The sequence below is a fragment of the Chelonoidis abingdonii genome, chromosome 3 (genome assembly GCF_003597395.2).
Source record: "Chelonoidis abingdonii isolate Lonesome George chromosome 3, CheloAbing_2.0, whole genome shotgun sequence".
Classification (NCBI taxonomy): Eukaryota; Metazoa; Chordata; order Testudines; family Testudinidae; genus Chelonoidis; species Chelonoidis abingdonii.
This window is the reverse complement of record NC_133771.1, coordinates 215,575,257-215,599,430: the sequence shown is the minus strand read 5'-3', so window position 1 is coordinate 215,599,430 and position 24,174 is coordinate 215,575,257. Positions and strand designations below refer to the sequence as shown.

At 50.2% G+C, this 24,174-nt stretch overlaps 3 protein-coding genes across 6 annotated transcripts in view; 2 read left to right on the top strand and 1 right to left on the bottom strand.

The window, feature by feature from the left end:
- PPP2R5D (protein phosphatase 2 regulatory subunit B'delta) overlaps positions 1 to 10,606 on the top strand; it is a 42,703-nt gene extending 32,097 nt beyond the window's left edge. Inside the window, exons 13-16 of the mRNA XM_032780478.2 lie at positions 4,365 to 4,437; positions 5,033 to 5,149; positions 6,390 to 7,875; positions 8,819 to 10,606. Coding sequence (XP_032636369.1) covers positions 4,365 to 4,437; positions 5,033 to 5,149; positions 6,390 to 6,527 — 328 coding nt within the window. The 3' untranslated portion in view covers positions 6,528 to 7,875; positions 8,819 to 10,606. The remainder of the gene's footprint in view (positions 1 to 4,364; positions 4,438 to 5,032; positions 5,150 to 6,389; positions 7,876 to 8,818) is intronic.
- A 389-nt stretch (positions 10,607 to 10,995) lies between these two features.
- On the bottom strand, positions 10,996 to 13,630 carry MEA1 (male-enhanced antigen 1). The gene is made up of 3 exons (XM_032780484.2): positions 13,260 to 13,630; positions 11,462 to 11,564; positions 10,996 to 11,242 (listed from the first exon to the last, which is right to left on the bottom strand). Exons 1-3 carry the CDS (start codon positions 13,563 to 13,565, stop codon positions 11,079 to 11,081), a joined length of 573 nt encoding a protein of 190 aa, XP_032636375.2. The 5' UTR covers positions 13,566 to 13,630; the 3' UTR covers positions 10,996 to 11,078.
- Positions 13,631 to 18,155: 4,525 nt separating this feature from the next.
- The window catches only part of KLHDC3 (kelch domain containing 3), a 37,347-nt gene continuing 31,328 nt past the window's right edge, over positions 18,156 to 24,174 (top strand). For 3 of the 4 annotated variants that reach the window (XR_004373724.2, XM_075064537.1, XM_032780482.2), the window contains exons 1-2: positions 18,156 to 18,279; positions 19,012 to 19,135. The gene's annotated coding sequence lies outside the window, so the exon portion shown is untranslated. The remainder of the gene's footprint in view (positions 18,280 to 19,011; positions 19,136 to 24,174) is intronic. The other variant, XM_032780480.1, reaches the window with a different exon arrangement.

Sequence of the window (24,174 nt, the reverse complement as noted above, 5' to 3'; positions counted from 1 at the left end):
GGTTGCTGTGCAATTGGGGGAATGAAGGGGGCTGTCAGGGTGTCCCCCTCCCCCTGCTCCTGCACCCCACTTACTCCATTTCCAGAGAACAGGGGGAATGCACAACAGGGCTCAGGACAGAGGGAAGTTGCTGTCAGGAGCTGCTGTCTCCACTTGCCAGTCTATTTAAAATGGCAGTGTACTTAGAGTGGGGTCAGCATACTTAAAGGGGCAATGCGCATCTCTTTCTCTCTCTTACACAGGGTGTGTGTCTCTGTCTCAGTCTGCCATGCTGTTTTCTCTCTATCTATTCATTCTGCCTTGTAGAGTGTCCGGCCACATTAACAACAATGTGTTAACCCTTGAGGGCTCAGCCGAATGCTAGTTGATCATTTAGCAGCAAGGCATTCCCTGGGAAGTATCCCTCCCTCTTCCACCTTCTGACTTCGCCACCTCAACCAAGCTTCACAGTCGTCATTGCTGTGTGCCAGTATTAAATTATCAGAGGGGTAGCCGTGTTAGTCTGGGTCTGTAAAAGCAGCAAAGAGTCCTGTGGCCCCGTATAGACTAACAGACGTATTGGAGCATGAGCTTTCGTGGGTGAATACCCACTACACGCATCCAACGAAGTGGGTATTCACCCACGAAAGCTCATTCTGCAATACGTCCATTAGTCTATAAAAGGGGTAGGCAACCTATGGCATGCGTACCAAAGGCGACACGCGAGGTGATTTTCAGTGGCACTCACACTGTCCGAGTCCTGGCCACCAGTCCGAGGGGCTCTGCATTTTAATTTAATTTTAAACAAAGCTTCTCAAACATTTTTAAAACCTTATTTACTTTAACTAAACTATTGTTTTATGTATATATTATACACTTATAGAAAGAGACCTTCCAAAAACGTTAAAATGTATGACTGGCACGCGAAACCTTGAATAAATGAAGACTCGGCACAGCACTGCTGAAAGGCTGCCGACCCCTGCTCTATAAGGTGCCATAGGACTCTTTGCTGCTTTTACAGTATTAAATTGTTTGTTTAAAACTTGGTGTGTATGTGTATGTGTCTATTTTTTTTCTTATATAGATATATTTAAAAAAAAAAGTCTTGTCTGGTGAAAAAATTTTCCCTGGAACCCAACCCCCCACCCATTTACATTATGGGGAAATTGGATTCGCTTAACATCATTTCGCTTAAACTCGCATTTTTCAGGAACAGAGCTACAACGCTAAGCGAGGAGTTACTGTATTAACATTGCAAAGTCAGGCACTCAGAAGATAGGAAGTGCCCATATAAAGGTTGCCTATGCAATATTAATTCGTCCCTCTTGTGCATATATATTGTAATATTGTCTGTAATTACATGGTCACGTGCTGTTTTTTCCATAGGACCCTGCCCCATTCAGTGAGACTGAGGAGAGGAGAGAGTGAGAAGGATGAGGATTGTTTAGGTTAGAAAGAAGAGGGCACGTAGGAGGTATACAAAATAATTACAGGGATAGGGAAGGTATGTTGGATGTTCCTGTTCACCTTGTGTCACAGCACAAGAACAAGGGAATGTCGCAAAGGCTGAAAGCCAACCAAAGTGCAACTGATAAAAAGAAACATATTTTTACACAAGGCGTAGTTAGCCTATGGAACTCACTGCCACAAGGTATCACTGAGGCCAATTGCTTAGGAGGATTCAGAAAAGGATTAGACATTTAAATGGTTATTGACCGCCCACAGTGCCTGCCTCTGCAGAGCTGATCACTGCCTGCAGCTGCGCAGCCGCAGCACCTTTGTGAGCAGACCTGGGCAGTTAGAGGCATGCCCATTTCCCCTGGCCATACACTGAGTGGGTTGATGGCACCGCTGGTGCCTTTTTCTAGAGCCCCATAGCCCTCCAGGAGAAGTGAGGTCATGCACCTTGATATCCAAAGAGCGATTAGTTACTCCTTAAACAGAGTTATGCTGCTCAGAAAGTCAGACCTTTGGAGAAAAATCAGAGGGTCAAGCCCTATTAGTTACAAGATGGTGCATCTGGTCATACTATGAACAAGCTGATTGTCTGCACCTCAGCAGTTTGGGCCTGGTGCAGCTATAGGGATGGTAGGCTCAGGAGCATGTGTCCATACTGACTTGTGTGAAAGCTGAGGGGGCAGCTAGGTGGAGTTAGGGACACGCCTTCATGATCGCTGTCTGGAGTGGCTGTGAGTGCCAGCCTCAGGGGAGATGGTCAGAAAACCGGGCTGACACCGCAAGCTGGTGATGTGTTCTATGATTAGATTTCACGAAGCCAGTAGCAAATGTGAACTCCTAGATCACTATAGCAGTCTTACCCTGGAGTCGCAGACCGTTCCCTTAGACTCTCATCTGTCTTACCACCCAGACAAACTAACTTGGTGATAATGATCACCTAAACCAAAACCCACACATCAGATTGCTCCCAGTCCCAAGAGACCAGTCACTTACCCCTGATCAGTTGGTACCCCAGATGCGTAAGGGTCAGTAAGAGGCCTCTTGTACCATCAGGTGGGATTAAAAAATGTCCTGCTGCAGGGCATAAAACCAGTCTGATTGATGGCAATAGGAAGAAACTTGTCTTGCGGAATGGTGTTGCACATGTGTATCATAGGACTGTAATGCCAGTCAACACTGGTTTATGGGAAATAGGTCTTGACAAGCAATCCCAATTTCGTTCTTTGGTGAGATTACAAATTTGGTCAATAAAGGCACCTGCACAAATGTAACCTGTCGAGACTTTTGTCAGGATTTGACTTAGTTTCGCACTGTACGATATCAGCAAGAGCCCACGTTAAATGAAGTAACTGGCTAACTGACAGGTGTCAGAAACTAGCTGTCAACGGGGAACCATCCTAGAACAGGGGTGTTTGTAGTGGGGTTCCCCAGGGATCGGTACTAGGCAGACACTAGTCCGCATTTTCAACAGTGGTGTGATAGTAAGTATGAAATCACCGGTGACACAAAGAATGATGGAGGGGTAAATACCGCTGAGGAAAGGGCTCAGTGACACACAGCGATCAGGATCTCTTGGATCTCTTGGTAAATGCAAGGTCATGCGTCTTGGAACAGGAAATGCTGACAGTCCCTACAGAATGGGAGACTGTATCCTGGAAAGCAGGGACTGAAAAAAATACAGAGCTTCCATTCTGGATAATCAACTGAATGTGAGCTCCTAATATGATGCTGTGGCAAAAAGGGCTAATACTGTCCTTGGATGTATAAATAGGGGAATAGTGAGTAGGAGCAGGGAGGAGTGATTTTTACCTCTGCATACTGCATTGGTGAGCCCGATATCGGAATGCTGCGTCCGGTTCTAGTGTCCAAGTGTTAAAAAGGATGATGTACATTGGAGAAGATGCAGAGAAGAGCCATGGGCTGGAGAAAATGCCCTGGAGTGAGGGACTTAGAGCTTGATCTGTTCAGTTTATCAAAATGAAGATGCAGAGGTGACTTGATTACAGTGTGTACATGCCTTCATGGGGAGAAACTGCAAGGTGCTAAAGGGCTCTTTAGTCTGGCAGGGATGGGAAGAACAAGAACCAGCAGCTGGAAGCTGAAGCCAGACAAAATGTGTTTAGAAATAAGGTGCAGATTTTTAGAGTGAGGGTGATTGGCCCTTGGAACAAACTCCCAAGGGCACTGGTGGATTCTCCATCTCTTGATGCCTTCAGACCCAGACTGGAGCCTTTCTGGAAGATCTGCCAAACCCAGGTTGTTTGGCTCAATGCAGAGGTAACTGCGTGACATTCTCTGGCCTGTGCTATATAGGAGATCAGACTAGATGATCTAATGGTCCCTTCTGGGCTTAAACTGTATGAAAAATCTGTGATTTGCCCACCTCATGGCTTCTTGTGCTGTCCCCTGAAGCTGCTGGTCCTGGCCAGTGTTGGAGAGGGACCTTGAGCTAGATGAGCCCTCGCTCGGCTCTGGTAGGGCGGTTCCAATGTTCCTGTGTCTGGCCTGGGGAATGAGAATGGTAACTCCAAACTAGCCTCAGCACGTAATGCCGCGGACAGGCCCACATGCCTCCCTCCTCCAAACTCAAACACATGAACTGATCATTCAGACAACTCACTTCCAGCTGCTTTACCCTCCAGCTAGCAATCTGATACCCCCCAAAGACAGACAGACAGACATTCTGTGCCCACTCAAAATCTTCCTAGGTGCACTGAATGGAATGCATCCTCCTCCAGCCTCCAGGTGCTCCCAGTTTCCAGGTGTTACCCCCACCGAGAAATAGCTTTTTCTGTAAGGAACAAAATTAGTGACCCCCCCCCTTCCACTTCCCCTCCCTCCTTGTCTCCTGCTGTCGCCAGCCCCCCCAGCAGATTTCCATCTCTGCCACTTTTCCCTAGAGTTTAACTTCTTCCCTTTCTCGGCAGGGGGAGGTTCAAGCTGAGGGAGCGAGAAGAGATGTGGCACAAGGTTGAGGAGCTGGCCCGGCAGAACCCCCAGGTAATGATGTCATTCGGAGGAGAGAGCGTTGGGGTTTCAAACGCCTGCTGCCTGGGCCCGCAAAGAGCAGAACCCATCACTGGGCGGCTCCTCCTTGCAGAAGGTCCTGGCCAGCCATGGAGCCCCAGTTGCAGCCTGTCTCTCAATCCCCTATTGTCATGAAGCGCAGTTACCTGAGGACATTGCCAAGCTAGTGGCGATACCTATAATCTCCCAGCTGGCCTCTGACTTCAGTGGCATTGACCATCTGATACCGGAGGAGCAACTGTCCCTGGAAAGCCTGTGTGTGTTCCTGGTTATCGAGTAGGGAGTGTGCCAGTGGCTGGTCCTCTCCTGCTCTCCCAGCCTAAGCATGGTGAGTGGCACGTCTCCACTGCTCAGCAGGCAGAGTGGGAACAGCAAAGGGCAAGAGTCTCCCTGGCTGAGGAATACTGTCCCACCCCTTTGTGCTGGCTTGAGGTGTAGAGGGTGCTTGGGAGCATGTGAAATTCCCCGGGGCCCTGTCAGACGTGGGGGTAGAGGAGGTATTCTGGTGCTGGAGTGCAGTGCACCTGCGTGCTGAATTAACCTCACTGATTGTTCGGATTGTCTGCAGTACCCCATGTATTACGCACCCCCACCTTTGCCTCCTGTTTACTGCATGGAGACAGAGACCCCAACTGCAGAGGACATTCAGCTACTGAAGAAAACGGTGGAGACAGAGGCTGTGCAGGTGAGTCAGGGTCCAGCACCCTGGGCAGAGTTCCTCAGAGGAGGTCCCTCCACCATAGGTGGTTCCATTTGAACAGAGATCTTGCCAGACTGGATCAGAGCTGAGTTCATCTAGTCCAGTATCCAGGGGCCAGCACCAGATGTTTCAGAGGAAACGTTAAAAAGTCCACAGCAGGAAGTGGTGAGACAGTTAGAGATTCTTAAACCCTGAAGAAGGAGGATTTATCGCCCTTCAAAAATTTAGCATTGGCTGTTATACTTCTGCATAGTCTTGCACTCCATATGGAATGTCCAGCTCCTCTTTGAGTTGTGCTGAGGTCCCGTGTGAGCCCAGGAGTCTGTCTACTGTTAGGGCCCTACCGAATTCACGCCCGTGAAAAATGCGTCACGGACCATGAAATCTGGTGTTTTGTGTGCTTTTACCCGACACTATGCAGATTTCACAGGACAGACCAGCATTTCTCAAATTGGGGTCCTGACCCAAAAGGGAGTTGCAGGGGGTCAAAAGATTATTTCAGGGGTGTTGTAGTATTGCCAGCCTACTTCTGAACTGCCTTCAGAGCTGGGTGACCAGAGAGCAGTGGGTGTTGGCTGGGCATCCAGCTCTGAAGGCAGCACCCTGCCAGCAGCAGTGCAGAAGTAAGGGTGGCAGTACCTTACCAGGCCATCCTTATCTCTACACTGCTGCTGGCGGTGGCTCTGCCTTCATAGCTGGGCTTCTGGCCAGCAGCCGCCACTCTCCAGCTGCCCAGCTCTGAAGGCAGTGCCACCACCAGCAGCCACACAGAAATAAGGGTAGCAATACTGCGACCCCCCCCCCATCTCCTTTTTGGGTCAGGACCCTACAGTTACAACACCATGAAATTACAGATTTAAATAGCTGAAATAATGAAATTAATATTTTTCAATATCCTCTGACCGTGAAATAGACCAAAAGGGACCATGAATTTGGTAGGGCCACATGTGGCTCTGGGTAGTAGGCAGAATCCCTCCCCAGCAAGCAGGGCTTCCTTAAACCTAGGCAGCTGGGTGCAGCATCGCTGTTACTGCTCCCCTTTGTCACTTCTCACAGGGTGAGGCAAGGGGCACGTGAGCAAGAGCCGCCTTTGTTCCCTTTGGGCTGGGGAAAGGGGAGATGCTCAAAGTTGATCTGGGTGAGAGTGTGGGGCCTGGGACTCTTGCTGGGTGGGAGGTTAGTTCATCTCCTGAAACAGAGCGCTGACTGTGGGCTTTGTCTCTAGATGCTGAAAGACATCAAGAAGGAGAAGGTTTTGCTGCGTCGGAAATCTGAGCTTCCTCAGGATGTCTACACTATAAAAGCCCTGGAGGCCCACAAGAGAGCAGAAGAATTCCTCACCTCAAGCCAAGAGGCACTCTGACGGGCTAGGGAGCTGCCCTGGGAGGCCTGGCCCCCCTCCCCCGCCCCCAGGGGTACCCAGAAATGCACTTGGTTCTAATATATAACTAGGGAATGAACATGGTGAGCTGTGCCTGTCCACGCCATTCTCATTCTTTCAGGGTAGATTTGGTTTTACATTGTACCTCGTATCTCATTGCATTGTCACATCCTCCTGCATTTCCCTTTCACGCTGTTTTGTGTGAGCGTCTGCAAAGGGAGCCCAGCCAGTCCATTTTTGCATCATTCCAGGCAGGAGTCATTCCATTCCCTGCTGCTTACTGACGCAGGACCAAAGCCTCCTCCCGAATGCTCTGTGTCTGGATGGGATTCCTCAGCCAGAGCCTACATCACATGGTTCTGCATACAGTCCAAGGCCCTGTGCAGGGACCATCCTCCACATCCACCCCCTGCTCCATCTGTGCGTCAGAGACCCGTAGCCATGACAGCGGAGAGAGGCTCAGTTGGTTGAATCAAGTCTATCCACAGGGCAGGTTTGTTCGCTACAGTGGATTCTCAAGGGCCTTTTCCAGTCGAATTGTAACTGTCCTCGATGGGAGTTGATTCCACCAGTTAATAATATGGCTTGCCAGGAGAACAGGTATTTACCTTAACTTATCCTTTACTTAACTGAATCTCCCCAGTCTGTTCTCTCCCACTCCTCCCCGCCTACTGTATGGTGGGCTAATCCTTTCCTGGGTGAAGTGCTCTGCAGTCTCTGAATGTAAGCACATTACCCCTATTCCTTTGTACCCCCCTCATATAATTACCCTCTCCCTTCTTCGTTTAGCATGATTCCCCCACCCCCCGAAGGTTTTTATTGGCCAAACTCTAATGAGGAAAAATTGTCACTTCCTCCAACCATTGTTGCTCCCATCTTGAGTTCCCTCAAACTTGTCACTGTATTTCCAGTACTGAAGTGCCCAAATTTAACATGCTATTCCAGGGGCACGTGACCAATGTGTCCCTGCTCTGTGATGTCTCTGCATACTCAACCCCAAGTAGTGCTAGCCTCGGTTCGTTGTCATATCACGGGGCATCCGCTGCTCCATCGCTCCACCAGCCGTCGGGTCCAGGAAGCTTGTGCTGGCAGTAAAGCGATAGGCGTGTCTTGGGCCACTTTAAGTTTGGAAGCATTCTGTTGCTCTGCACTTTGGAATCTGTAGCTGCTGCAGGTGTTGATCAAGGCTCACCTTATGCTGGCCATGTAGGCAGCTATTCTCTTGTCTGTAGTGCAGCTGTTAGTTCTCTTGTAGCATAGAAGGGACTAGTTATGCTATTTCATCATTAGGAATGTATTTGCCAATAGCCCAGGGCCTTCATCCTGGCAGGTAATCTATGGGTGCTATTGGCCGGGGTGCTGCAGTGNTCAGAGACCCGTAGCCATGACAGCGGAGAGAGGCTCAGTTGGTTGAATCAAGTCTATCCACAGGGCAGGTTTGTTCGCTACAGTGGATTCTCAAGGGCCTTTTCCAGTCGAATTGTAACTGTCCTCGATGGGAGTTGATTCCACCAGTTAATAATATGGCTTGCCAGGAGAACAGGTATTTACCTTAACTTATCCTTTACTTAACTGAATCTCCCCAGTCTGTTCTCTCCCACTCCTCCCCGCCTACTGTATGGTGGGCTAATCCTTTCCTGGGTGAAGTGCTCTGCAGTCTCTGAATGTAAGCACATTACCCCTATTCCTTTGTACCCCCCTCATATAATTACCCTCTCCCTTCTTCGTTTAGCATGATTCCCCCACCCCCCGAAGGTTTTTATTGGCCAAACTCTAATGAGGAAAAATTGTCACTTCCTCCAACCATTGTTGCTCCCATCTTGAGTTCCCTCAAACTTGTCACTGTATTTCCAGTACTGAAGTGCCCAAATTTAACATGCTATTCCAGGGGCACGTGACCAATGTGTCCCTGCTCTGTGATGTCTCTGCATACTCAACCCCAAGTAGTGCTAGCCTCGGTTCGTTGTCATATCACGGGGCATCCGCTGCTCCATCGCTCCACCAGCCGTCGGGTCCAGGAAGCTTGTGCTGGCAGTAAAGCGATAGGCGTGTCTTGGGCCACTTTAAGTTTGGAAGCATTCTGTTGCTCTGCACTTTGGAATCTGTAGCTGCTGCAGGTGTTGATCAAGGCTCACCTTATGCTGGCCATGTAGGCAGCTATTCTCTTGTCTGTAGTGCAGCTGTTAGTTCTCTTGTAGCATAGAAGGGACTAGTTATGCTATTTCATCATTAGGAATGTATTTGCCAATAGCCCAGGGCCTTCATCCTGGCAGGTAATCTATGGGTGCTATTGGCCGGGGTGCTGCAGTGTTTCGGTGGTTCTCTCTTGAGCACTCGATTTTGTGTCACAGCTCTCCCCATTGTCACCCTGGGGAGGCTAGTTTTTAAAGGGCATGAGTAGGTTTGCTATACCTTTAAACAAATACTGGCCTCATTCATAACATAGATTGACAGCACCAGCCAACCCACTCAAGCTCTAACTGCATTTCCAAATCATGGAACGTTACAAAAGGAAAAGTATCATGTCTGCTCTGCATCTCTAAGGCAACTCTGCTCCAGCTTTGTGGTGTCTGTCTGCTAGGGTTCCCCTTGGGAGACAGTGCTCTAGCCTCCTACTTCTCACTCCTGACCTTCAGCCTATTTTCCCTTCCTTAACATCACCCTACTGCTCCTACTTATAATTCCCACCCCCAACTCATGTTAAATTCCTCTCGTTTAAACCCTTCACAGATATCTCCTCTCCCTCTTGCCTTGTTTAGCTTTTTCCTAAGTCATTCCTTCCACACCCTGGCTCATTCACATTCTTTTGAATTCCCTCATGCTAGATGTGCCTGTCTCCCCAAGCAGAGGTGGAGGGGATGGTAATTTATATAGTAGGTTCTTTAATCCTTTGGAGATTTTTCTCTCTTCTCTCCCAGCCCCAAACAGAACAGCCTTTCCTATCAGCTTTACACTGGGGCCTACTTCATGTCTCTTCTGGATCCATGAATCACAGATTGGGGAGGTTATTGCTTACTTTGAGTGTGTGTGTTAACAGGGAGCCAACACTTACCATATGCTTGGCCCAGCACCTCCACTGGCTATGTAGCAGCTGTTACATTGAAGTAGGGGCAAGGAATGTATGCAAGAGTCTGTGGGAATGGGTGGCTGAGCCCTTTATAACACTGGTGGAGCAGAAAGGGGCACTGGGCTGAGGAAATGGAATGGGAAGAGGCGGCTTGGCCTTGGTTGTCACACACATTAGCAAGAGCCTATGAAGCAAGCTGCCTGTCATCCCACCTCTGAAATGCACCAGAAGATTCCAGGGAGCAGGCACTGCCCCCGTGGAGAGTGCAGAGGGAGTAGATGGCCTGAACGCCTGTAGAGAAGTGGTTTGGCTGTAGAAGAGATGGAGGATGTAGCTGCATTTCAGGCTAGGATTTTCCTGAGGGTGGGCTCTGGTGCCTGTCCTGAAGCAAGTAGCAGTGAAACTTTCCATGTCTAACCAGGACAGCACCACTTCCTGGGTGGGTTGTACGCTGCAGCACAGTAACAGAGCAGTGTGTGCTGGATGACTTAAACAAATACATAGCCCTCTTCTTGCGGAGCAGGGAAGTCTGTGTTCAGTACTTTAACATTAAAGTTTGTTTGATGCCTATTCATTCCCATGTCCTATATATGTAAGGTGGGGCAGTGTGAGAAAGGGGTGAGTGCATGCTGCACCTCTGCTGAACTATCATCCGACAGAATTACGAGGACACGGCCCTTGGTAACTGTCTCCCAGGCCCCTGTTGTCTTTTGTACAACATTTCCTCATATTCAGCCTGTGCCCTCCCCACTCATACAGACAGAGTTAGAGCAGCCTCTGCCACTTCTCACATAGCCCCTCCCCTCATGAGGGAAAAGCAAAACTAAAGAATGCAGTCACCCCCTGGACACAAGTGTTAAACTGCTTACAGGTCACATGTACATATGGTGTACTTTATTTTCAGTAGAGCATTATAGTATGAAAAAGTGTTGGATTTTGTACAGATGTCCCTGTATGTACAGAACTAAATAAAATGGATCTCTTGAAAAGACAACACACTGGACTCACCTCCTGTGACAGCTGTTTGCCCTCTACAGCACTTGGGGGCAGCACATGCATGGGTGAGAAGGGAGATACCCTTTCCCTCACTGGGATCCATGGGCACCTAGTGCAGATCTGTTGTTCCTCACAGACAGACCTGGCTAGAGCCACTAACGCTCTGCCCTTGGAGGTTACGAAGACAGTCCAGTTCTGTGGGGGCAGAGAACTATGACTGGGCGAGCATGAGGACACCACACTAACTGACAAACTATCCAATGCCTGGGAGTGGGAAAAGAGACAAGGAAACATTTCCTCAGTGGGAGACAAACTGAACATCTTAGCACTTCAGCACCGGGGAAGGTCGTTGACCCATCCAGAGAAGGATGGTGGTGGTCTGCCTGCCATACATAACCCGAGGTTAAAGTGCACAGGGTAGCACTTTGTACTCAACTCTCTTGATAGGGACCTGATCCTGGCTCTGCATTTCATTTCCATTCTGGCCTAGAGGTGCTGAGACTCTGCCTGGCCTGCAGCGTTCGCTGCACCATAGCCGTCCACTGATCATCCGAGATCTCGCTGGCCCACGCAGGGATTCCCAGGGTAGGGAGCTTCACACCAGCCATCGTCCTTTTCACCAACTCCACGTGTGCTAGAGCCAAGCAAAGTCAGAGCATGAGACCAGACACTGCTGCTAGAGATAGTGCCCAGGCCCAAAGCCTTCAACCTGCCGGGCTCTGGGAGCTCTGCTCCACCTCCAAGCAGCCAGGTCCTGGTGCTGATACAATGCCCAGCAGGAGAGAGCTGCCTCCTTCTCTGTCCCCAACAAATGCTACTTCAGTGTAGAATAGAGTGAAGGGGATTCTCTGACCTGGATCCATAGGGATGGAACTTCGGCTGCTCTGAGCTGCAGCTCCATCGTCCTCCTCCTCCTCGCTATCCACAGGGGGGTCCGGCAGGTGCAGCCTCAGCATCTGCAGTGCATAACAAAATCCTCACAAGTTTCAGCAAAGCCTAGAGGAGAAACATGGTCCCCTCCCCCACCCCTGACATCCATACTCCTGTACAGCCCCTCCCTATGCTCCCCAGTACTGCCACCCCAAAGAGTCTTAAGTCAGACCCCCAAAATCATGAGATTTAATAAAAGACTAAGTCAGGATTTTTGGGCTGTCTTGATTTAACTTCACCTTCCTCCCTCCCTGTGCCGCAATCTGTGCTGCCAGTGCTGAGAAGTTTAGAGTGAGTAATGCAATTCTGGGCCCTGCTGAAAGAGCTGTCACTAAAGAACCCAACTGAGCTCAGGGCCCTGTTGTGCAAGGTGCTGTACAAGCATAGCAAGAGACAGGCCTGGCCCTGAAGAGCCTGCAAACTAGTGCAAAGCATAAGGACCTGTCTGTAACATTCATCCCTCCCCTCCCCCATCTTATCTATACAATAAACATCCATTGGATGCGAACTTTTAACACTTGCTGAGCTGGTCAGGATTCAAAGGAGATCAGGTGAAGGCTCTACAACTCATTACCATGCTCCAAGGCAGTCTGTCCACCCCCACTAAGCACTAATGATGCACCTTTAGTTATGTGGCTTATTTTCTGGAAAAGTTTATTAAATCAAGTTCTGTCCTTTCTGGAGTTTACAGGCAGGGTCTGCAGCTCTGCACGCATAGGCAATCTCCCACATACCACTCAAAAACCTGCCACTCCTGGTTCATGAAGGGCCTGCTCCAATTAACCAAAATGCAAACGCTACAGAAGTAAGGAAGCCAATATTAACAACATCCCAATTCACTTCTAAAATACAATATTATGCAATATAAAATCAGCCCAATGGTTACTGCAGGGCCCTAACATTTCGTCAGTGTATATTTTATCACCTCAAGTGTCATCAGCAGGTTTCAAACCAGAGCCACAGCACAGCCTTCTACCAGGCCAGCTACAGGATCAGCTGATGAGAGGCTGGGTTACACAAGGATTTGAAAGACTGCAGCAGTGGAACTACAGGCACCATGATGCTTGGTTCCTCTTCCTGCCTCCAGGAAGAGACTGTGGTCTGGCAATTACATTTGACAACAACCACCCTGTTACTATCACCTGCAGGGACTGAAGCCTCACTCTGTAAGCGTAAATGCACGAGCCTTTGCCACTTGAGCTAAGAACAAGCTCTCTAGCATGGGGTCCAGCTGCTAAAAGGTGACCAAGCCATACTGTGTTAGTGTGGGTCACAGACTATTATTTCTGAAACACGAAGTAGATAATGTAACAGAGCCAAGTTGCAGAGATCAGAGCTCTCCGTCCAGCTTTGCCAGAAGTGACCTTGTGGAGGCCCTCATTTACACTGTGGAAAGGGGGATCGATATGTTAGCCCCAAGCAGCAGTATGAGTCCATGGCTCATACAGGATGTGAAGTGCAAGGAATAGTTACAGCAGCTAGTGGAAGGGCGAGGACTAGAGCTCATGATTTCAGTGATGCACTTTAGTGCCCCTAGGCTTACAGGGCATTGTGGGGGGAGCCCGGTGCTCTCAGATTCTGCTTCCTCAAAAACATGGGAGGGACAGAGCTCCTCATGCCGTGGTGAGACTATCACTTTACTAATCATAAGTTCACAAGATGGCAGTGGTGCATCCCATCTCTCCTGCACACTCCCCCCACACCAGACAGCCCCATGTGACCTGCAATCGCTCCTGGATGCCAGGGGCTCTCTCCGCAGGGCCCTGTGTCCCCTCAGCTGCCAGCGAACCCTGGTCCCACGACCCCAGCTCTGGATCCTGGCTCAGGGGCTGGTAGAAGTAGCCATTGCCACTGCTACCCGCCTCCTCCGCCTCTGCCTCCTCCTCCTCCTCGGGCTCCTCGCTGCTCCAGTCTCCAGGGGGGTCCACGGCTCCCTCAGGCAGCTCCTGCGGTGCCAGCTCCTCGTGCTCATTGGGACAGATCCGCTCGGGGCCCATTGTCCGTGCAGCCACCAGCTCCGTGGCCATGCGCCAGCACCTCAGCCTATAGGGGGACTGGGTCAAAGAAGCTCCAGCCCCTACACAGACTTCCAGCATTGGGCCTCGCCCCCTCACACACACCCCTGTGCTGGACCCCCTCAACCACCCCTCCCCAAACACACAACCTGTTGCTCAGGCTCTTTCCCACTCACACCACCCCCAACACACACTATCACTTGTTTCTGGGCCTCCTACAATCAACCCTCCCCCCATCTTTCCACTTTAACCCCTAGTGCTTTGTGGTGTTGATGGCCTTCAAACACCCCCCACACACACACGCTCTACCCTGTGCGGCCCCCACACACTCCTCTCCCCAAGCACATCCCGTCGGCCCCCCTCTATCCACCCCTCTCCCCATACACTCACAACCTCCTGTTTGTTTTCTGGCTTGTTCCAGCCCTCCTACCACCTGCCCTCCCTACTCTTCCCTCCTCACACACCCTCTTGTCTTTTTATTTTGTTTGGTTCTTTTTTGTGTTTGTTATGTATGTTTTTTCTGTGTGTGTTGTGTTGGTTTTGGTGTGGGTGCCAGCTCCCCGCTCTAATTATACCCCCCTCAAGCAATCCGCGCAGGCCCCCTGAACCACCCCTCCGCCAAATCACACACTATCCGTGTGCTCTGGTCCCCTCTCACCCACCCATCCCACACCACACACAGCTGTTGCGACGCCCCCTAACCGACATCTCCCCACCCCTAACCATCCACTCCCCCATCACACACACACCTACATTGTGGGCCCCCTCTCTCAGACCATCGCCTCCCACACACCACACACACACCCTGTCGTAGCCCCCTCAACCCCCCCCCCACACACCCCCTTGTTGGCCGGCCCCCCTCAAGGGCCACCACCGTCCCCCAACACACACAACCCCTGTGCCGGCCGCTCCCTCAACTACCCATGCACACACAACACCCTGTGCGATGCCCCCTCAAACTAACCCCACACACACACTCCTTGTCGGCCCCCTCACCACCCCTCCCCGGGCGTTCAGCTACACACACCTGGCGGGGCCCCCCTGCGAACACCTGTCCCAAAGACACACACACTGTGCTGGCCCCTCGCGTCAATCACCCGTCCCCCAACACACAAACCATGTGCGACACCCTCAACCGCCTCCCCCCACACACACACACACCTTGATGTCCCTCCCAGATAACACAACAGAACATCACCTCCCTCCACCAAACACACACCTGTGCTGCCCCATCGGCCACTTCCCCATCACTACACAACAATCCCTGTGCTGGCCCCGCGCAACACACACACACCTTGTGTGCCAGCCCCCCCCTCAATTACACCCTCGGGTCTGTGGGTCGTGCCGACACACAGCACACTTGCTGTGCCCCCCCACACCTCCAACACACCACAAACTTTCTTGGCCCTTCACCACCCCCTACAACTCACAACCCCTTTCGTGCCCCCCTCACCCCCTCACCTACACCACACACCCCTGTGCCGGCCCCCGCTTCAACTACCCCCCCCACACACCACCCTGGTGCGGCCCCCTCAATACCCCACCACACACCCCCCTGTGCGGCCCCCCCTAACTACCCCCCTCCCAAACAACACAACCTGTGCCGGCCCCCCCGTCAACTAAGCCCACCACACACACTTCCGCCGCGCCTCAAATACCCCCCGACACACACATTCCTTTCCGACCCCCAGACTTACCCCCCCACCAATCACACTTATGCCACCCCTCAACTACTCCGTAATCACATACACCTGTCCTGGCCCCCCTCAACTTACTCCCTACACACACACCAACCTCTGCGGGCCACCCTCAATTACCCCACACACAACACCTCTCGTCCCCTACGCCATTAACTCCCCCACCATCACACTAGCCTGCCGCCCCCTCCAATACCCCAACACACAGTCTGTGCGGCCCCCAATACACACACACTACACACACTGTCGGGCGCCCCCTCCAAGCTGGCTCCCCCCCGTCTGTTGGCCTCTCCTCTCAGCCCCCTCCTGCCCTTCGTCACCAACCCATGGCCGGTCATCTCGTGGTCTCAGCGGAGCGAATTTTCCTGCTTTAGCCATCGGACGCGGAAATTCGTTTTGGTGCTGATGGGATACGCACAGAACAGCCTTGATGGTATGTATTACATGACGCTCCTCAGCACCTCTTCCCCTTAGCCCTCAAGCCCGCCAATGGCGCCTCCCACTCTCCACCCTCTACCTCCCTCTCCCACAATATTCACCTCCTAGAGCTCTATAGCCCTATTCCCGACACCCCCAGACCCTCCATTGAGTTGTTTAGCCCCTCTCTCCCGTCACCATCCCACTCACTTGCCTAGAGCCCTATTACCCTCCCACCTCCCTGACCCAGACCCCTCCCGGTGTTAGCTCGCCTCCCATCGTACTCCGGTCTCCCCCTCACTTCCCTCCTAGAGTCTATAGCCCTCTCATTCTCCCTGCACCCAACCTCCTACCCTCCTCTTCCCTCCCTTCCCCACATCACCCCTTTAGGGCTCTATAGCTCCTCCATCTCCCTGACACCCCAACCCCTCCCTATAGCCCTCTCCCTCACGTCCTCTCCCCCTCCTCCAATCATCACCTCCTAGGAGCTCCTCTGCCTCCACCTCCCTTGACACCCCAGACCCCTCCCCGTATTAGCCCTCCCTCACTTCCCTCCCCCTCCCACATATCACTGCTAGAGCTTCCTTATAGCCCTCTTATCTTCACCTGACACCCCCGACCTCCCATTTAAGGCCCCTCCCTCCTCCTCTCCCCCATAGGCCCTCAATGCCCCCACATGGCCCCTCCCACTCCCTCAGAGCCCCCTGGACCCTCCCCCTCCCCACATCACCTCCTAGGAGCTCCTATAGCCCCTCCCATCTCCCTGACACCCCCAGACCCCTCCTCACAGCCCCTCAATGCCCCCACATGGCCCCTCCCTCCTCCCCTGTCACTTTGTGTCCTTTTCTTGAGTCACTCCAGGATACCATCCCCTAACTCTGTAAGGGTGGCCTACAGTCTTTGTTCCTAACTGTATGACCTTGTATTTAGCTGTATGAAATCTTGTGTTGTTCAAGTGAGCATAGCTCATTAAGCTACCCAGATCACTCTGTAGAACCAACCTGTCCTTAACACTATTAGCCATATGGACATACTTTACCAGCAATGTTTGTATATTTTCTTTTAAATCATTGATACAGACATTGACTAGCACAGAGACAGGAACAGATCCCCTGGGATTGCACTAGAAACACACCATTGGATGCTGATTCTCTGTTTACAATTACTGTTTTGAGATCTTTCAGTGTGCATTTAACTCATTAAATAGGTGCTACATTGAGCTGCATAATCCTGAGTTTTAAAATCAGAATATAATGTGGTATTGAGTCATATGCCGTACAGAAAAAGAAGTATATTATGTCATTACCATAAACCTTTGTCAACCAAACTTGTAATCTCATCAGTAAAAGTATCCAACCCTCTGTGTAGGGAAAGCACTGCAGTGTAGCCACACTGAGAGCTACCAGGGCCCCAACGTCTCCACATTTGCACCGGTGTTGGGAGTGGTGCATTATGGGCAGCTATCCCAGCATTCAAGTGGCAGCAACGTGCTTTTTAAGAGTGGGGTGGAGTGTGACAGGGAGTGTGGGGGAGAGAGAGTGTGGATTTTTGGAGCTGATACTGTGTCAGCATCCTGCCTTGCAAGTTCCGACCGCTTCCCCCACCCGTCTCTCATTCACTAAATGCAAATAGCGTTTTGTTTTTTTCCTCACAGACCAGATAAGCAGCTGCTCCCAAACGGACCCTCCCACCCCTCTCATGCCGTGCTGCTTCTCTCCTCAAGCAAACAGTAGCTATGGACATTCATCCCCCTCCCTGCCTCTGTGCCAGCAAACAGTTGCTGTGTTTGTTTGTAAGATAAGCAGCTCCGGTAGAGTTCACAACAAAACAAACAGAGGCATCCCAACAAAACAAAGAGTGTTATCTTTACTTAAAAGCATTATGGGAAAATTCCGGAGGTCAGTTACAGCCTAGTAAAATTAATCAGGGTTTACACTGGCACTCCAGTGCTGCAGCGCCTGCGCTATTCTCTTTATTCCCCTTGTCAAGGTGGAGTACAACCAGCACTGAGGACAGGGCGATACAGCACTGTATGTGCCTTGCCAGTGTGGCCAGGGAGTGAGTTACAGTGCTGTTAAGCCACCACCAGCGCTGTACCTCTCCAGTGTACTAAGCCCCTGACATGTGCCCACCCAGGGGGAGGAATGGAAGGACAGTGAGGTGCAGAGGAGGGGAGAACCGGCGTATTGGGCAGGAGGTTGGGAGATACCTGGGGTAAAGTCGAGGGGAGGAAGGGGGCATTGGTGGCTTGATGGATTGGGCGGGGTGGGGGCCGGGGAGGGACTGAGAGAAGTGAGGGCAGGGTGGGCGGTAGGGCTGGGGCGGCAGATGCATTGGTGGGGTGGGAGCAATGGGGGGCAGCGTGCACTGAGCGGGCGCGGGAGGACCGCGGACCCATCTCTCTCTCTCGCTCTCTGTCTGTCGCTGGGAGGGCAGCTCACGGGACTACAAGTCCCAGGCTGCCCCGCGGCGCGCTCTCTGCGCACGCGCACTAGGCCCGAGCCGCTGAGGGCGGTGCTGCTGGCTCTTGTCAGGTGGCGGCTCGGCCGTTAAACCGGAGCCGCGCGGAGCAGCCCCGTCCCCGCCCGTCGCGGGCCGCGCCTGCCCGGCAGGTAGCGTGGGGGCTGGTGCCCTGCTGCCGAAGGAGCAGGCGTGGGACTCTGGGGGGACAGAGCCGGTGCCCTGCTGCAGGAGAAGGGCAGGCAGAGAACTGGTGCCTCTGTGCCATGTGTTTGCTGGATTGCAATTCGGAGCAGAGCGAGTGTCTGTGGTGCCAGGCAGGCTGGATTGCTTTGGGGCAGCTTCCTGAGGCTCCATTCCGATGTAGTAGGTCTCTTGGGCTCTTGGTGATGGCAGCAAGCATTGGTACACCTGGCCTTGGGGCATGGTAGTGGCTGGTGGGGTGTGTGGCAGAGGTTATGGTGTGGCAGGGAATGAGTGGTGAGGGTGTCCGGTGGGGAGTAGGAGCTGGTCTGGGGTAGTGACTGGTCTCATATGTGGTATCTAATCATAGAGGTCTGGGTTGGAAAATTAAACACAAGTCTATGTAAATGATGCCCATAGGCAGGGACTTGTTTTCAAAAGCCCCCAAGTGATTGTGTTTAGTTTCAGGGGGCTTGTGCTCCTTGGTCACTTGGGTATTTCTGAGAATTGCATCCTTAGTTACTAGAATGGATAAACCTCTCCCTCCGCTTCGTGAGTTTTACTTATTCGATGACTCTCTGTAGGGTAAAGGTGTGTGTGGCCTGGGGTTTTGTTTCTTGAAAATGAATCCAATTTGACTTCCATGGCTGGCTTCAGCAAGAGCCCAGACCCTCTGACTTCGTCTCTCCTATTGGTTTCAGAGGGAAAATGGTCCCACTTCTGAAATCCATGGCTGTGATGGTGAGACTGGTGTTTCTGATGGAGACATTCAAAATGCCTGTAACCCATGGGGATCGGCCTTTCGTTTCAGTTTCTGTCACCAAGGTTTGTTGATCTTCAGTTCACCTCGGTCATTATTTATCTCCTGGATGATAAATTCTTGATATGTGCCTCAGTGGAGGTCAGTATCTCCTCGCTGTGTCCCCTGTCCTGAAATTAGAAGTGCATGTGCCTTAGCAAACGGATTGAAAGGTCGTCTGATTGGCGTTTATGGAAGCTCTTTTGTATGTTCTTGTAACAAAACTTGGTGGACCCCAGTAGCTGGGCCTCTTGTAGCAACAGGACCTGGGGGGTGGGGCAAGGTGGTTATCTTCCTCTTCCCTAATGGAAAACACACATTGCTGCCACACTGGGACATAATGTTCCTCTTCGCACCTTCTGGTGGAGCTTTATCCGAAAGGGCAGAGCCAAGAAATGACTAGTTTAACTTGACTTTCTGCTGTTAGAATCATAGGGTTAGAAGGGATTGCAAGGGTCGTCTAGTCTAGTCTAGCCCACTGCCAAGATGCAGGACTTGTTCTGTCCAACCTTCCAAGACAGATGGCTCCAGCATCCTTTTGAAAACCTCCAGGGAAGAAGCTTCCACATCCTCCCTAGGCGTCTGTTCTTACAGTTAGTGTTTCCTGAGATTTAATCTAAATCTGTTTGAACCCATTGCCTCTTGTCCTGCCCTCTGTGGCAAGAGAGAACAGCTTTTCTCTGTCTTTTTTTTCCTATGTCAGCCTTTCAAGTATTTAATGTATTCCCCCTTAATCGCCTCTCTTCCAAACTAAACATCTTTCGTCATCTTTGATGGCTCCCAGTTTCAGACACATCCAGAAGGGTCCTCAGTCTGTTCTTACACAGACATCTCATAGGAGCCTATGACACATACTATCTGGCCTATCAGGTTGCTTGTTCTTGGCAATGTGGATTGAAATCAAGAAACAAATCTGGGCTGAATCTCAGGAAAAACTTCTAGAGAGTGAGGGCTGTTGTACACTACAGCTGTAAATCGACCTCAGTTACACTACTTCAGTTATGTATCTGAAGTTGATGTAACTTAGGTCGACTTACAGCGGTGTCTACACTATGCTGTGTGTATGGGAGACACTCTCCCGCCAACTTACCTTACTCTTCTCGGGGAGCTGGAGTACAGGAGTTGATGGGAGACCACTCTGCCATTGACTTAGTGGGTCTTCATCTGACCTGCTAAATCGACACCACGGCATCAGTTACAGCTAGATTGGCACTGCTGCAATTATAGAGAAGTCTGAGATGTATCTGATTGTAGAACAGTCTCCTAAGGAAAGTGGAGGTAACCCCATCACTTAAAACTAGGACTAAGTACGTACTTCCATAGGGACCAGTCCTGCACTGGCCCCCAAGGGGCTGACTGACGTAGGGCTTATACGGAAAACTCCATTAACATCTGAGTCTAACCTCAGAATTGCTTCCTAAGCTTGTGTGGCAGATGGATTAGTCACCGTGCATGGAGCTTGTGGGGGTTTCTCTTCATGGCAGGGCCCAGCCAATGCTGAGGGATTTACTTACCACTCTAAAAGCACATGGTTGCTGGTATCTTGCAGTATGACCCCACTCTGACCTTTGGCCTCTGCCAGGTTACAGATAGAAAACTTTATCAGCTACCACAGAGCCTTTGCAGAATTTCAGGTCTCTTTCCAGGTGATAGTCCAGCATTTGCACTAATAACATTTTAGCGTAATCTGTTTGTTTATAGGAAGAACAGATCACAACAATTGAATTGCATTCCCCTTCCTCTAATTTCCTATATTTTCTAGCTCCTGAAACACCTCCCCTTGTAGAAATATTCAGCATCCCAATACAGTTAATATCAGGGGTTAAAGATGCACGTGTATCACATGATGGTTATGTGTAAATGGCTTGGTGGTGAGGGCGAAGAGGAAGGGTGGTGATTAAAATAAGGTATGGGCAATATAAAATGTGATGTAAATGTTGTTAGGTGTAAGTATGTACCGTATTACGAGCAGACACTCATTGAAATGTTCTAGTGTCAGTGACTTGAAACATCAAATAACATCTTTCCCCCCTTCCACCCAACCTGCACAAAAACCTCAATTTGGATGAATCCTGAGGGATTAAGCACAACTTCCCCTGCTCCCCACCTCACTGTTACCTGGATGTCTTCACTGCAGTTCTGCGATTAATCTTTCCCATTGCATCTGCTTGCTCAGGCTGAGTAGGGAAGCCCCCGCAGGGAGACCTAGTCATGCTGTTTCTCTGTATGTTGCTAAGTACTAGTTGTGTGTAGGGGAGTAAGTTCTAATTATGGATTTAGTGAGATTTTTGGGAGGTAAATGGGGTGTATTGAGGCTGAACAGGTGTTTGGCAAACCCTCACTTCCAGTCATTCTGGTTAGACATGTCCGTGGTTTCAGAGAGGTGGGTTTTTTTCTCCTGAGCAGTTCAGTTGCCTTGTGTGGCTTCATGTCGTCTGTTTATAGCAGGTTTCTGTGGGAGTCCTGAGCATCTTATGCATGTCACGGCTGCCCTCAGAGATTCCCCCAGAGCTTTGAACAAACAGCAGATAAGACTTCATGGAGTATCCTGGGAATCTAGGGGAGGAGACTTATGTCTTCTATGTGGTTACCTCTTCTGGTGAGTGCTAGAGATACTGGAAAAGGGAAGGAATTACATAGGGAAGTTTGTAATGGGATGGGTGAGAGAGCCTGCATTGTTCAGGAGGTTTGGTATCTGTTCATGAGTCTGTGGAGATGGTGTAATGTCTGTGGTGGTCATTCAGGGGATACTGGTATAACTGTAACTTTAGTGCTAATCCTGAAAGCACTTCTTAACTGTTCATTCTCTTGCCCCCACTCCATGGGGAAGGTCAGTACTGTTCCATTTTATAGAAAGGCAAATGGATGCACAGAAGAAGGGACATGCCCAAGGACATTCAGGGAATCTCTGTCAGAGCTGTGATTTGGAACTCAGCATCTTCCTGCTCCCAGTACTTTGTCCAGATCACAAGATGATGCTGTCTGAAGATTCTTGGATGATCTGCCTGCAGAGGGCGTGGTGAAGTGTGTGCACGGTATTCGCTACTGAAATCTTTCATCCAAGTTGAAATTAATCAGACTAAGATGCTTGTTTTTCAATCTCCTGCTGTTCCTTCTCTAGCTCAGGTGAGGTGACCCAATGGTTATATGGTGACCTTTGTTGTAGCAATGTTTTTAGGCACGCATTGTGTCTTACAGAGAATAAGGAAATACTCTCCTGATGATTTGACAATCTGGATGAAGTGTGACATGACATGATCTAGGGGGAGAGGGCTTCAGATGGGAGGGAGGTTTACATAAAATGGTGGATGAGGCTGCTTGTTTTCCCAGGGTGCACCTTTGTATTCTCTGTTTGAGGTCTACTTATATAGATGTTAGGTTGGTGTGAGAGTGTGACTGTGCAGGAAGAACTGGTTTTTGGGGAGAAGGAGTTATTCTAGGCATAAGGGGACCCTGGAAGAAAGTGCAGATGTGTTTGTGGGACAAAGCAAAGAAAGAAGCATCACGGGGATTGAAATTAGCTGGGACAGAAGCTGAACAGAATAATGGCAGGAGATGGGAAATGAGATATAAACAGGGGCAGTGCTGAGATCTGCCTGAAAGGAAACCTGGTGAGTTTCTGCTCTCTGAAGTGATGAGCTTCAAGAGTACCTGGTGTCTTGAACAAGCCTCAAGGCTTGTATTTGTGATAGCAAATTTAGTGACCCTTCAGCAGCACCATTGTAATCAAATCTAGTGTAACTGGGTTTGTGCTGAAAAAGCCGGTAAATACACTTATGTAGACACAACCCCTGTATTTCCTGCTGCCTTGGAACAAATAGCCAAAGCAGTGAGTAAATGTCAGGAGTGAGTGTAGAAACTGGATTACTCTGTGGCTGGATCTAATGGTAAGTTGAATGTGCCTGAAATAGAAAAGTCTATATGGACAGCTTCAAGCTGGCTGGGGCTATTTTAAGTCTACTAAACCTTGTGGCTGGCACATCTCAGGACACAGAGCCCTGAGGACTAAGGCAGTAGCACGGTAGGGACTTTCTCTCCTCCATGCACTTTAACAGAGACTGTCAGTGCAGATTTCCCTGCTGCTTGGGGAGTCCTTAGCAGGGACTGAGATAGCAGGGTGGGGCTTGGGAAATCCAGACTGCTTCTTGCTGGGTTTTCCCATCTGGTTTGGAGATTAGGCAGAGAGAGCTGGATCTGTGGAATCGGACAAATCTGAGCACTTGTTAGAAATGGCTTTAGCGTCTGTTTCCTTGGCACACAGGTTGGTGGGCCAGCCCGGCTGCATGCTCTCATTCCAGCATGGAATGGGTTCTGCTCCATCTGGGCTTGGGTATTATGGGCATTGTTCTAAGGTTGCCGTCTTGGTCTCAATTTTAGACCATCTTTTATGTTTGTCAGCGAAACTTCTGACCTGAAAATGCTCATGCTTAATTTTAGTCCCGAAAATACATGTAGGAAGTCTGAAGTAAATTAGCCAAGAAATGAGTTGTAGGGCAATGAAAACGTGAAATTTCTTACTTTTGCAAGAAGTGCAGCCATTTTTGTTCACTCCTAATAACACCAGTTTTATAGAGTCAAACTTGAGAACTGTTGCATGGGCTAATTGTGACCAATTTGATCAAGTAGCTATTGCTGTTTCAGAACGTACTTTTCTGATGTAATTTTATAGCTGTAGCCCCATGGAAGGACACGCAACTTGGTGAGGCTGTCACAACTTGATTGAGGACTGGTTCGCTGAATTATGCATATGCTTTAAACAGCTTTGTAGTCAGAGATGGTAGAAATAGCCACATTCCTTCTGTAGTCTAAAGATTAAAGACTCCTATTTTCTACAGAATGTAGTTTTTTTGGGGGGGAGGGGAAGCTTGTAACCCTTCTAGTGACAAGTTACTATCTAAAAGTTACTGGCTCTAGGGAGTGAGTTGCCCCATTCCTCTCAGTGATGAATATTTCTCTAAAGACTATCATTTGTCACATCTCTGCTGATAGTTCTCAGGGAAACTTCCATTATGGCTGAGTGCCATGCCCACCTGCCACCCTGGCAGTGGGATGGGGATACTCTTTG